The sequence below is a fragment of the Zingiber officinale genome, chromosome 7B (genome assembly GCF_018446385.1).
Source record: "Zingiber officinale cultivar Zhangliang chromosome 7B, Zo_v1.1, whole genome shotgun sequence".
NCBI classification, from domain to species: Eukaryota; Viridiplantae; Streptophyta; class Magnoliopsida; order Zingiberales; family Zingiberaceae; genus Zingiber; species Zingiber officinale.
The window spans coordinates 2,976,098-2,991,071 of NC_055999.1; the positions used below are offsets into that span (position 1 = coordinate 2,976,098).

General features: G+C 35.8%; 1 protein-coding gene across 1 annotated transcript; it reads right to left on the bottom strand.

Annotated features, from left to right (window-relative positions):
- Positions 1-6,171: 6,171 nt before the first annotated feature.
- On the bottom strand, positions 6,172-14,417 carry LOC122005052. The gene is made up of 4 exons (XM_042559958.1): positions 14,180-14,417; positions 13,477-14,095; positions 6,646-9,657; positions 6,172-6,485 (listed from the first exon to the last, which is right to left on the bottom strand). The coding sequence occupies exons 1-3, from the start codon at positions 14,206-14,208 to the stop codon at positions 6,733-6,735; spliced, it is 3,573 nt and encodes a 1,190-aa protein (XP_042415892.1). The 5' UTR covers positions 14,209-14,417; the 3' UTR covers positions 6,172-6,485; positions 6,646-6,732.
- Between the last annotated feature and the right edge of the window lie 557 nt (positions 14,418-14,974).

Genomic DNA, 14,974 nt, shown 5'->3' on the forward strand with positions numbered 1-14,974 from the left:
TCGATATGCTTCGGATTCGACTCTTTTTTTTTTTTCTTTTTCTTTTTTCTTGAAATTTTAAAGTTAATTGGTTATGAAGTATAATTAAATTCCTCATTTGTTGATGTCGGAGACAATTGGATGGGTTATAACCAATGCGACGAAGGGTAGGTATATGTGTTTCGGAATTTTGAGAATCAATAAATCAGACACAGCTTGAACAGCGCATCATTTTGCTTCAGTTCCTTCTTTCTGACTTGACTTGGAACTAAACTCTTGAATTTGACAGCAAAAAATCCAACTCAGTTCGATCTACTTTTCTGGAACTATGGATTTAGTCAGTCGAAAGTAATTCGATGCATGTGATCGGGTTTGATGAATTGAAGTTTGAGGAAACGTAAGTTTTGGTCGTCCAGGATGGGACTGATTAATAGAATTGCAGATATTTGAATGGCAATTAATTGTTGCTTGATTACTATCTTACTATTACTATTTTCTTAAGAATATGTACTTTTTACTAATTAATTTTAGTAGAATTTAAAATGAAATTATGTTAATATCTTTTTTCTTTTCAAAATAATTTTAAAACTTATAGTAATTTTCTCTAATTATTTTATATAAAAAATATATACGGTCATGGTTCTCTTTAGTCTTACATTTTAGGATTGACAACACTTTAATCGGAGAAATTTCTATAAATATCTAGGATTGGCAAAGTTAAAAAGTATATTTTTCTCGACGTTTTGGTTAAGATCAAGTGTAATATTAAATTAATTTTTTATGAAGAAAAGTCTATTATAGTCGTTTGCTGTTGGAGTTCTCGAGCATGATTTGAGGTACTCATTTACGTGTATTTATGTATTATATTATATAGGCAAAATGTGTGTGCGATGACTAATTGTTGTAATTAGTGAGTAGACTATGAGGTCATTAGCATGGCAACAATTAGTCATTGGTAGGCTTAATATTACAAGTTGAGTTATTCGTTTAGAATGTTGATACATCCTTAGGATGTAAGATTTAATAGTTAACAAATTAATATTGTTGATAGTTATCTAAGATAAATTTTAATATTGGCCCTTCTCTTCCACGCCATCGATCCCACCAAATGATTGGCTTCACCTCCTCCAAGAGCTCCGCCAGTCCCAACCTGGCCTGAACCCCGGCCCTTTACCCTCTGTGTTATAAAATAACACTCTGGGACTCTCCTTTACCTGCACGTCTATGTTGAGTTAAAGCATCAGTCTGGACAATCACAAAATATACACACCGCACGCAACCTCTGTCTTCTAATTAGTTGGAACTTGGAACATGCAAGATTACTAATTACCACATGATCCTAATTAATGGGGTGCAGAGAGCACGGCAGCTTTGGAGCAAGCTTTTCTTATATAGTTGGCCAGTTGGGTGACAGGAAGGCCAAAAGGGGGAGGGAATAGGCTGGCGATCAAGGCATCTACAGACTACAGGGAGAGAAAAGAGAACGATAGAGAGAGAGAGAGAGAGGCGGAAAGAAAGGAATCAAGTTAAACATCGAAAAGGAAATGTAGGAGACGAGGTGGTCAAATGTGCTCCGACCAATACATAAAATCCTATTCCCACCCCAGCAACAAAGCAAGGTTCTACAACGGAATCAAGCTGCCCCCGTGGCAGAGATTTATAAAAATGGACAATAGTCTGATTTCAAAGGAAGCGGATAGAAATATCCTCATTTGTGATGATCATACTTGGTTTCCTAATTTATTTTTCTATAAATGGCGGTTGGACATATTGTATGAGACCTCTGAGGTCAATATATGATCTTTTGTAGAAAATATAATAGAATCAAATAATTCTTTCCATCTCGTAGTCATTTGACGATCGATTATAAGTTGATCTTATAATTTACGTCTCTTCACATAATTTGGTGACGGACTGTAAGGGACGTCTGTGATGAACATACCTTTTGCTATAATATAATGGAATCAAGCAGCCTTAAGGCATAACTGATCACTACATGATAGATTTGTAGAAATGGATAAGGGTTGATTTCCGACGAAACCGGCAGAAAAATATCCTCTCATATGATAGTCTACTCGATCTCTTGATTTACCTCTCTACAAATGACTCTGGGGCAGATGTGTAGGGCTCTCGAGGTCAACGTATGACTTTTTATAGTAATATAATGAAATCAAGAGATTGATTTAATTAAATATTGATTCCGATCAATTTGACTGAATATATTGAAAGCAGTGATTTTTTTAATATAAATTAAATTTTTCAGATACATTCGTGTTAAAAAAATCTCTGCTCTCAATATAATGTGTTAAATTGATGTTTGAGAGTATAAATATAATCAGAAGAATTAGACGAACACATAAGATTTGATTTTATGACATTCTGAGCTCTCTAAATTCACCAATCAATTTTAGCGGAAACTGACTGATGAATTTAGAGAACTCGAAATGATATAAAATCATATTATATATGTTCATATAGTTCTCCAAATTATATTTATGTCTTTAAACATCTATTTGACATACTATATTGAGAATAGTAATTTTTTAAATACAAATTAAATTTTTTAATTGATTACTATTGTGTAATTATCATTCGGTAAAGTAATATGACTATGAAAAGTAACTTTAATCAATTGTTACAATGTTATAATTATCTGTTTTGTTTTTAAATAATTGATTCGTATTTAAAAATCACTCTCTAAATATAGTATGTCAAATTGATATTTGATAATATATATACAATTAATACATATAGAATTTGATTTTATGTCATTTCAAATTCTTTCTAATTTTATGTCATTTCAAATTCTTTAGGTCCATCAATTTATTTATTCTAAAATTCAATTGATGTATTTAGAGAACTATGAATAGCATAGAACTAAGTTTTATGTATTTGTATAGTTCTTTTTATTATATTCACTCTCAAACATTAATTTAACATATTATATTAAAAAAAAAAATTTAAACACAAATAAGTCATTTTTAATTTTTTTTTAAAAATAATCAATTATTACCGTATAACAATCAGGATCTTGCTATATTGGTGAATAATATCTCATAGTGATTGCTATATTATAATAATCAATTAGGAATAATAAAGAGGGATAAAATGAGTATAGGATATGTAATTTGATAATTTTAAACTTAGATGATTTTACAAACTGTAGATAGGTGATTCTTAATTTGCCGTTCCAATTTTGAAAAGAAAAAAAAACTCATTTGGTAATAACTTTTAAATATTTTGATTAGTTTTAAAGTATAAATGGTTGTTTTGGTTTTATAATCCATTTAGATTTAAATTTTAAAGAAAAAACCTCATGTATTATTTTGGTAAAAAAATTATTATATGTAATTTTTGAGTCATTAACTCTTTCAAAAAGGACCTTTTACATTATCTATTGACCTTTTGAACCATCCATTTGAATTCAAAATTTAAGAATGGTTCTCTGCCCCCAAAATTAAAAGACATCAGTTCTAACACCAATCTGATTATCCTTTTTTCTTTTCTTTTCTTGTTGCGTAGGAAAGTGAGGCAGCGTCTCGTATAATCATGAGAAACTAGTGAAAAGCCCCCGCGGGCTGGATCAACCGGTTAAAGTGTGACATCCTTACACAATGAGTCGTAGGGTCGAAGGTCCACGGGCGCGCACTGGATGAATAATCTGGGCCGACTGTGTTAAATTCCGGAGACACCATGCTTTACCCGGGCCAGCATTCACCGCTGATTTACCTCCTCCTAGGATCCTTATGGGGCCAGGCCTAAAGGGCCGTTGGGCGGCGGGACCCACCTTTTTTGCACAATGAGAAACTAGTGAAGAGATTTTTATGAATGTGAATCATTTAATATGCACAAGAAAATATAGGAGAAAAATTAAGTTGCTAATCGGCAACCATCATCACAACATATACATATATATATAAAGCAGTTTTCATCCAAATTAGAAGCTTTAACCTATGAGTGAACTTGATATTTGTAAAACTGAGTTCAGTAAATTTTGTTGGCTAGAATCTGGCCAGTTAAAAATCTGTATCCCCTAATTATAATACATGCATATGCACAAAGCGAAACAAAACCTCAAGTAATACGGCCATTTAGATTAAAATTTTAAATCTATATTTTTTCATTACTTTTTTCTTAGATTTTAACCATTTAACACTACCCAACTGAGTTTACTGAAAAACAAATAGTAAAATCAAGTAATTCTTGCATAGAAATTGATATCTCAGACTCGGAGGATAGTCTACAGTTGTCCAATACGAATAATTTCTCTACACATTTTCCACTGAACAGGTCAGGTTTTACCATAATGAGATGCATGCAAATCCTCGATAATCCAACAACAGTCAATTGTTTTAGATTGTTATAGTTGGCAACATTGCGCGTTGAAATACGGTAACTTTGTTCATGTATGGAAGATAAAATTATCTCAGGTGCAAAATATACCCAAATTCCATCATTAGTAATTTTAGTATGCTGGCCTAGCATCTATAAAATATATTTAAAAACGGAATTAATTGCTAAGGATTAACAAAGTAGACCACAATCATTCATTTTCAGCTCCTCAATGGTGTAACAGTTGAATAGGCATCATATTAAAGCGCATATAGACATGAGCTAGGCATTGGCAGCACAGTTTAAAAATCTATGATGCATTATATTCCAATTTAAGATAATGTCTAGCAAACTAGAAAAGGAATTTCCAGGCATACTAATTATATATATTAATTAACAGTTTCCAAGATGGAAGGAAAACTAATATTAAATCAGGGCATAGAGTGATAGCAAGCCGTTGGAAACTAATAAACTGTTCCTAATCGAAATCCATGCAGTACATATTATGACCAAATCAAGGAAAAAGTAATGAAATTAGCATTTGAGTATTTTTGACAGTGAAATGAAAGATAGATTATGCACAAAGCGAAACAAAAACTAGAGGAGAGAGCGTCCTAACTGGCTGTATAAAGTAGCTCTAAGAAACAGTTGACATTGCCAAAGTACTTTACAATTACAAAAAATAATTGTATGCAAATTTCTCTCCCCCTCTCTCCCATTCAAATGACGTTTCTATTCCTCCTTTTTTAATTTTTTATTTAGTTTTATTTTTAAAATAATTCTGTTTATTAATTTTTAATTAATACTTATATATCTTTTTAATTTTATTTCATTTTTATTTAGTTTTATTTTTTTAATTAATTTTATTTATTATTTTTTCATTAATACTTATATATATTTTTACATTTTTTAAAAATTTGTTTTTAATTAATTTTGTTTATTATTTTTTCATTAATAGTTATATATATTTTAATTTTATTTAATTTTTATTTAGTTTTATTTTTTTAACTAATTTTGTTTATTATTTTTCATTAATACTTATATATATTTTAATTTAATTTATTTTTTTAGTTTTATTTTTTAATTAATTTTGTTTATTATTTTTTCATTAATACTTATATATTTTTTAAAATTTTATTTAATTTTATTTTTAAATTAATTTTGTTTATTATTTTTAATTTTTATTTAGTTTTATTTCATTAATCAATTTTATTTATTTAGTACATGTAATAATACAATAAAAACACGAAAATATATAAAATTAGAAATTTTAATTGCCTCCAAATTTTTTTAGTTTTATATATTTTCATATTTTTATTGTATTATTACATTACTCTTCATTTGGAAAAAAATGTTTATTCTTAAATTATGAATGTGTGCACTATTAATTGTTAGTATTTTTGTTAGTTTTAAATATATAATTTTTATTTTGATCCATATTTAATAAAATTAAATAAAAATTAAATAAAATTTTTAAAAAAAATATCGTATTGATAAAAAAATAATAAATTGAATTAATTTAAAATAAAACTAAATAAAATTAAAAATATATAAATATAAGAGTTATTTTTAAACAAAATTATTAAAAAAAATTAAATGAAAAAAATAAAATTAAGAAAAAAAAAAAAAAAAAAGGGTAGAAGAGACATTTGAAACGGAGAGAGAGAGAGAGGGAGGAGGTGGGAGGGGGATGTGCCAGATGGGGTCATGGGGAGGGGAAAAGCAGCTCTCTAATTGTACACGTTGAAAGTTGAAACACACCAAATTCAAAGGACTGAGCCAAGAAAAATCTTTAAAATCAATTTTAACAACTACTATTTCCAGTACCAGCCCACGCCAAAAGAAAAATGCACCAGTGCATAAAGAATATGAATGCCGCTGAAATTAGAGTCACATAAGGTTCTAACACCGAATATGCATCATTTATGATTTATAAAGTAACAGCAGAAATATGACTTTCAAACCTAATAAACAGAGGACAATAGAATACAATCCACATTGACTTGTTGATGAAAACAGACGCTTCAGTATTGCGAACACGGATAAAGTCCGCATCAAGCCGGCATAATTATCTCCTTTTGGCAACATTAAGCCCGCAAAATTTCTCCTTTTGACTGGCACGATACTTACACATTCAGCGAGACGTTATCATAGAGTCAACTAAACGACCGAACCTGGGTATGTAGAAGATATGGAATATTAACAAAATGTGCAGCTTGCTGATACAATTTAAAGGTGCCCATAACAGTGAGAAAATACAGAGTAACTTTTAAGCACAATGATTAATCTAATTGAATTTAAACAGAAGCATATGGCCTAACAAATAGACATTACCCGTTAAAAGCCCACTAAGGATGTCTCCATCAAACCAAAGTAGCATTCTGGAATCCCATTGCATGGAGGAAATGTCTCGGTAAGAATTTACAACCTGTAGACTTTTTCTGCTTTCTCCTTTTCATCTTTGCTAGAACTAGTTGCTTGAGTAAAATATACAGTCGAATAAATTGGTGGAGAGTTCTGATCCAGACTTCCATTGGGCCTCAGTATATGCTTTGCTCCTGCACTAAGTTTGACAGGTCCTGATCTTTTATGGCTAGATTTTGAGCAAACAAATCCACCAGAAGCTACCACATTATCTTTCTCATTATCTGTAACTGGACAGCTGACATCAACCGCTGAACTCACACAAGCATTCACTTCGGATGCAACTGCATTATCTTTCTGTCCAACTGGCTGTTCTCTGCTCCCTGATGCTGTAAAATTTAAGTCTTTTTGCAGTTTGAGGTTAGGCCTTTTTGCCGTTTCTATGTCTTTCTCGTCTGCAGAAGCAAATCTTTTTCTCCCTTTGTTAGAATGATCTTGACTATTATTATGAACAAAGATGAATCCACCGTCATAATTGACTTTGATTTTGTCTCCATAATTTGAGGATGTGAAACTGTAATTTTTTGTTGCCGACCCAGTAATGGAGGAAGGGTCAAACATGATGGGAGCATATGATTCATATGTATGTGAACTACTGTTACTACTGGAAGGGAAAGACACAACTGGTCTTGGATGCATGGAAGCGTGAGGATAACCACTATTGGCCTGCATGTTGCACGAATGGTACATTGAAGTAGGATAACGAATAAAATGATGGGAACTTGTTGAATCTTGCATCCACTGTGGAAGCTTTTGTATAGGCGTTGCTCTTGATGCTTGAGTAGAAACTTGACTCGGAAAAGTGGGATGGGAAGTTGATGGAACACTATAAGATAGACTTTGACCATGCTCGCAATTGTTTGAATTTACTAGCATATGATGGCGTATGTTTGGGGGATATGGACTCCAAAACATTTTCCTTTTCTCCACATCAACAGACTGAGTTTCCACTCTGCCATGAACCGTAGAGTGTCTATTCAGAAATGATTGAGAGGGAACTAAACTTCGTGAAAGGTCAAAATGAAACCCACAGTCTCCACTGGTTGAGGAACATCCACCATTCAACGTCCACTCATATCCAAAACCAAGATGCATACAATTAGGTGTACATTTCTCTGGTGATATGGAACAATAGTTTGAAGGGATCTCCAATGACCCAGATTCTGTTTGAACAATGCAATCGTCATGAGGCCATCTCTTTGAAACAGGTTTATACATCCTCAAGTTGTGGCAATTTGTAGCATGGTATTCTTTGTTGTAGCTACCAACAGTCACATTTTTTCCCATCAAGCGCATTGTTGGTTGGATGACAGATTGCATGCCTAGCTCAAAGGCTCTGTCTGACCGAAACTCAATACTATCAGAGCAACTTTCAGTTATAATATGATCCCTACAAGTGGGATGAGAAAATTCCAGTTGTCCTGGATCACAGTGATTAAATTGAGCCTTTTCATCGTAGGTTTGATTCTTCAGTTTCTCAAGAGCTTGCAACTCAACAGAACCCAAGTCAGATAACACAGCTTGTCTAGGTGAATTGTATTGCTTCAAGAACCAATTCTGATCAACATCATGGTTTGATGAAATAAAAGGAAACTTACCTCTAGTCCAGACATAGCTAGAGTGTGGCAGACAATGGCTAGTGGAAGGAAAAAACTGAAGAGAGCTTAATTGTGATTTTGAAACCTTATCCATCTCACAAGAATCATATCTTGTCCTTGGATGAAACTGGATAAACTCTCCCTGTGAATTAAGAGGCAATCCGATGAAACCTTCATTAAACTTGTCCCTCCTAATTGGTCCTCCAATTGATGTTGGTTCTACAAAAGTTTTTGTATAAACAGAAGAGTGAGTGCTAGTTAATGTATCTTTTGCTAACTGGTATGTTTGGTGAAATTTAGGGAAATCATTGCATGCATCTATTACTTGGTGCATTGGATGAGTTTTTCCAACAATTGGGTTCAAGTGACTTTGGCCTAAACAAGATAAACTGTCTTGGTTCCAGAGAAGAGTAAGATTACTACATGCATTAGAAACTGAAATACCCTTGCCTATAGGATCTTTTGACCTGTTTGTATGGTCTGCTGAAATAGAAAGACTTTGTTCTTGACAGACCCCAGTTTCTGGATCAAGCCTACTATTATTTACCAGTCCAAGATTATTCATATCAACTGAGCAGTTGGAACTAGGTGTTGACATAAAGCCATCCTGACATATGCAATTTAAATCCACGTTCTCATCGACTGGATGATTCAGATCCAAAATTTCAATCATGGGAGTACTCTTTGCGATCGAGGAATTAGCAGCAGCATGAGCAAAACAGCCATTGAATTGCGTTTCTGAGGAAGTTTCACTGGGTGGGATGCTGTTAGTAATAAGCTCTTTACCATTCAAAATTATTTGTGTTTCTTCATCAATCGTGTTTAACTGAGCTCCTTCACTTGCAGAAGGATATTTACTTAAACTGTCTGTACTTGATGATGCAGTCAAAACATCAGAAACTATTTTGCAGAGTGTTCCCAAATGAGGCAGCTGCAGAGGTAAACTACCTCTGGCATTCAGTAGAGTGTCACCTTTACCAGAAATAGTCAAATTTTCGGTTGGATCATGATAAAGCTCCACAAGGTCACTATCCAATGGCTTCTCCCTTTTCTTTCTCTTCTTTGTAGAATTGCTCGATTTTCTCTTCTTGACTCTAGTAATTCCAGGAGGTATCCTTGTGACCCCCTGATTTCTGGGTACAAACTTTGAAGTCTGAACAAGTCTAAAGATATGTTTCTTTAATAAGGTTCTCATGGTTGCTGTCTTCACCTGTTTATGAACAAGCTTTTTGTGCATCTTTATAACCTGCTTCTCATGCACTTTGCTTCTCAGTATTTTGTACACATCAGCTGGAGATGGCATGTAAAGCTTACAAGTTTCCTCCTGGAAGAGGAAGGGCAAGTGATCAAAGAAAAGCACATAAGCATAAAGCAGGAGACTTCCTTTAAAGATTATTCTCCTTAAGAGGAGAACGTAACAAAAATAAACTCTTAAACAATTAGAATGTTTAAAACTTCAATTCTTAACGTGCATTACTCATTCTACTTATTTGCTTTACAGGAGTCTTTTTAGTTTGTATTCCTTGTTTTAGAGCTTCTCAGACTTTGCATAACCAAAGTTATAGTTCTTCCTACCCTTTAATTTTTATTCTTCTCCGTGTTGACTTTTGTAATCGACAAATTATATTTGTCAAAAAATTTGCATGGCTCAATTTTCAACTGGATATTATATCAATGCCCTACTAGTTGCATCAGATGCTAATATAACACATCTTTATATACTTGATTTCTCTTTTAGTTTCTACTCTGATGGTACCTTTGCCCTTATAGCTTCAATTACATCTCCATTTCCCATCTTGCCTTTAGAAGTAACTGTAGTATCTATGTGTCGAGAAATGTACGCTTATTTCCAAACATATATGATCACTACAACTACCATGTATATACCCAATGTTATCTTTTCCATGGATTGACACAGTTGGTACCTTTATGAGTGGTTGCTCCAAGTCTTGGGGTCAATTACCAGTGGGTACAAAATGCCTTGCTGAGTGCCTGAGTTCCCCATGCAAAAGGCTACTGCACTAGGGCAAATGCCCCATGTGATTTACCCTCCTTCGGAGAATGTGGGGTTGCCCTGAGGGGCCGCTAAGATGACGACTTCACATTTTGCTCCAATGTTATCTTTTCTACAAATGCATTTAACATATGGAAGAATGATTGACCATCTCTTTAAAAAAAATTGACTTGATTTTTTTTTTCTTTTTTCACATCTGCAACTATCTGTAACAAGGCCTAACTTATTGTATATATTGCTTTGAAACTTTCCTTTCCACTATCAATTGATTAATACTATAATTTGTCTTCATGTAAATATCTCATGAGACTTTTTAGTTGAAGGAGTTCATACCTCTATTGTTGTTTCTCTAGGATTTATCTTCTCATTGTTGATTTGTTTATCATTTTTCTTCACAATCTTGTTAAGTGTGAAATTTAACTTACACTGAAATGCATTTCATTAACTCATCAAGGTTTCTTAACTTCCTTTGCTCAAAAGATAATAAAAGTAGCTCATCACTTGAACTGGTAAATCAAAACAATATTTGATTCTTTGATAGAAGCTATATTACATAATCATATTTCTCTAACATGTCAATTAAAGTATTTTGCACGTCTATTCATCAATAATTTTATCTGCATATTACCTCACATGATTCATTATCAGCATGAACTTTTTAAAATAGTTCATCTTTTCTTTCCCTTCTCCCTTTTTAGATTCTCTAAATCTCTTCTTAAAGACAAATTCAATTTTTCAAAATTTATGATTTCTTTTAAACTCTTCTTGCAGTATGCTCTACTATGCTTTGTGCCTCCTTTGATATATTTTTTCCCTCCCATAAATCTCCAAAAAATTTCATTAATAACAACTGGTTGGGTTAGGTTAGGGCTCTAGCATCACTTGATTGATATCCAAATGATTTCTTTAATACAAGTGAACAACATCACTCAGTGATGTATTCTAACTTGGCTCCTCATCTCTTAAATTCACTATTCACCATAATCATATTAAAATTGCAGCATAATTTCCATTTTCATCTTCCAAACATCATAATCATTAAATAAAGGAGGAAATTATTAGATAAAAACGAAAAAGCTTATCATTTTCTTTATGTGTAGTAGTGTAGATCAAATTAAATCATATAGAATAACATAGGGATGGCATACACACCAAATGTCCTAGATTGAGATTCGGGAGGCAAAGCTATGCATCCTGTACTAAAATGAGGCAAGGCCAACTCTATTGGAATAATTGGCACCTCAACATTTCAGTTTAACTAGTCACACTATCTGAACACCCGATTGAATACCACTAATACAAAAATAAGAGGACTAAATGGCTAACTTAATTATGAAAATACTAAGTTGAAAGTATGCAGAGGAGGGCTTATTGAGTGGCTATGGTTGCTGCCCTCAATTTTTTTCAGTCAGTACCTACTGAATGGAGGTCCATTATATCCTTTGTGCTTACACTCACAACATTAATTGCCAGCTTAATTAGCGAGTTTGTAAGTTCAAAATGTAGTATTTTTTGAGATATGAAGATGGATTAATCTACAGTTACCATTTACACTCTAGAGATATAATCAACTCAGATAAATTTCTTGACTCAAATGTGAACGAGACCTTTAATTAAGTCGCTACATCTACATGATCCTTTAAGATGAGGTATAAAAGTGGATTATTGTCTCGGAGATAGTCAGTCAAGGTGCCAAATTTTTTCATATACAATCATTATTATTTTTAGTAACTATGTTCTCCAAATGGAAACTTTAGCCTAAGTTGTTGATAACAGCTTTTTTGTGTATATCTCATGTACAACAAAGTTAACTACAGAAGGAACAATTTGCAGAAAGTAAGAATAAGCTCAAATCCGTGGGTCGTGTACCAGGACCACACCATTAGTACTAAGCACTGAACTCAAAGTTCTCTGAAAAATAGATACCGTTATTGGATGAAATTACTAAAAGGAAAGGATGAAAATTGAAAGGTGTGCTTTTAAGACACACCACATAAACACTCAATTCACAGCTAGTTGGTTCAGTGTAGGTTTTTTAGTCTATATATTCCGAGAACGGATCTTCTGCGCCCGCGTCCCCTGCGCCCTCTGCGCCCGTTACTACACGACAAAAAAAAACACGTGCTTAGCGCAAAAAAAAAAAAAAATGCCCTCTTCTCCCACCGCCATCGACGTCCCCAGCGCCGAAGCCCAAACAGCACCTTGATTCATTACAAACACAAACTCTACGGGATTAGTTGATCAGTTCGGCGTCGAACCGGAAAACAGAGTGATGGAGCAAGGGAAGGTGATGGCTACCGATGCTTGTGAGCTTGTGCTCGGCGACCCATGACTGCAAGGAGATCAACTTCTTCTTCTTCTTTCTCTTCCTGGTGCTTTCAGTGAGGTTTGCAGAGTGAGGTGGTGATGGGTATATAGCGAGTGAGGAGCCCCATGGTTTTGGTTGGAACCTGTGAACGATGGCCAGAAACCGCAGGCCAACTGATGCCTTTTTGTTTCAGGGAGTGGTATCCGTGGACACGCACGCTGACCCAAGCGATGGAAAGGAGGAATTGAGAGCAGAAGATTCGAGAAAGCCATTACTGATCGGTCTTTAGACCGATCAGGTTACCTCCTGATCGGTCTACAGACCGATCAGTGCGTTGTCGCGGCAAATTATCACGGCGAATTGTCGCGGCAAATATTATTATTATTTTTTTTTTTTGCGCTAAGCACGTGTTTTTTTTTGTCGTGTAGCGACGGGCGCAGAGGGCACAGGGGACGCGGGCGCAGAGGATCCGTTCTCATATATTCCAGCTATGGTCGGGCCCCTACAAGCATGTTTACCGCATGAAATATCAGCAGCCTAGGCTCCTAAAGTTGCCAAACTTCCATACCCACAAGTGGCCTCCCTCCACTGACCACGTAACTTGATTAAGTAATGCATTTTCTTGTAAAACATATGGAAGAATTAATGATAAGGAAAAAAAAAAAAGACACAAGATCCGCACGACTACAGTCTACAGCTGACAGCTACAGCCACACATTACTAATCTACTATGCACAGTGTTTGAGTTAGGAATTATTCCGAACATATAGATATATAAAGGATGAGGGTAAAATCTGTCGTTCGAAGAAGTTGCCGCATACCTTTTTGGCTGCACGGATCTCATCTTGCTTGTGTTTCTTCATAACCTTCGTCTTAGGCTTTAACTTTTTCTTTGCCCCAATCTTATCCATCAGCATCTTCCGGCATGATCCATCTTTATTCCGCTTCTTTCTTTCCCTTATTTCGATCCCGTCCCCAACCCGCAAACTGCTATGTGACGCGACGGCAGCTCCTTGCTTCTTGCCGCCACCGCGTCGATGATCTTGGCGATCTTCCTCATGTGTGATACGAATCGGCGGGGCCACCGCAAAGAGCTCGATAATGGACCTTTTCTTGGGCGTTCTTTGTTTTGCCCGGGAAGACGGAGGGCGAGTTCTCTCCTGCCGCTCCTCTGCTGAAGCTTCTCGGTCTCTTTCCAGGTCGACTCCAGAAGTCTCTGCCGAGATATTTACCTGTACTTGGACAGCAGCAGCATCCACGGAAACCTTGCGTAAATCAAGACCACCGGCCGCCTCGACCACGGATCGAACTTCCCGCAGCTCGTCTGCCCACCACTGGAACTTCCGAATCGGCATCGGAGGCAGAGACCGCCCTTTCCGGTCCTCCAAAAATGGCCAGCACTTCTCATAGTCGACGCCCCTCATCTTCCACGCGTACTCCCTTCCATTTCAGAGACGAAATTATCAGACATCGACAAACCAAACAATCCGGTCAATAAAGGGAAAATCAATCAAAAAAACCCACCGAATCGAGAAGATCTCGGCGACTGCCATGACTGCGATCGGCTACACGGATCAGGGCGAACGAATCTTAATAGTTCTTGGACGGGCGAGGGAGGAGAGAGAGCCTCACGGGAGACGAGAGGAGAACTGAAGAAAGAATCAAAGCAAAAGGTCAAAAAAATAAAAATAATAATAATAAAAGTTAGTGAACGAGAGAGATGTTCTCAGAATTAAAGAACAGCCTTTCTTTTCCCGCTCAACATCCCCGAAGGCGGACCCCACTTCACCCCTAAACTCCATTCATTATCGAAAGCGACCTATGCTGCGACATGGAGCATTTAATCACAATGCGAAGGCGACGTGGACTCGTTATAGGCCGTCCGTTTGCGTCGTGATCGTGCGGGATGCGCCCCCACTCTCATGATGATGGCTGGTGCTGTCGCTGGCACGACGGCCGTGGTGGTCGCACATGGATCCAGTCCCTCTGCGGCAGCACTGCCGGCGCACCGTTCTCTACCACTCAAGTGTCTACCAGTTTAATCATACGATCAGAGAGTTATGAAGCCACTGATTTCTAGGTATACAGACGGGGAAAACACGTCGTGGCTTCGTGCCCCTTGTTTATTTCCTCTGTCTCGACACTGATACCGTAGCGACGACAGCGGGCCCAGGAGCTTCGGTGGTCACTCGCCTCGAAACGGGTAGCGATCGATGGTCGCGATCCGATCGCACGTACCCCCCTGGCCACGTGCTGGGCACGCGATCGATTATAACCGGGCAAGGAAAAGAAATTAAAGGGACCGAACTAAGTAGGTAA

Excerpts from the sequence above, each read along its gene's own strand:
- LOC122005052 (XM_042559958.1), bottom strand. The coding sequence starts at position 14,208 with ATGGCAGTCGCCGAGATCTTCTCGATTCG. Across the intron at positions 14,096-14,179 it reads GCCGAGATCTTCTCGATTCG|GGAGTACGCGTGGAAGATGA; the intron begins GTGGGTTTTTTT and ends CTGAAATGGAAG. Across the intron at positions 9,658-13,476 it reads AGATCCGTGCAGCCAAAAAG|GAGGAAACTTGTAAGCTTTA; the intron begins GTATGCGGCAAC and ends TTCCTCTTCCAG.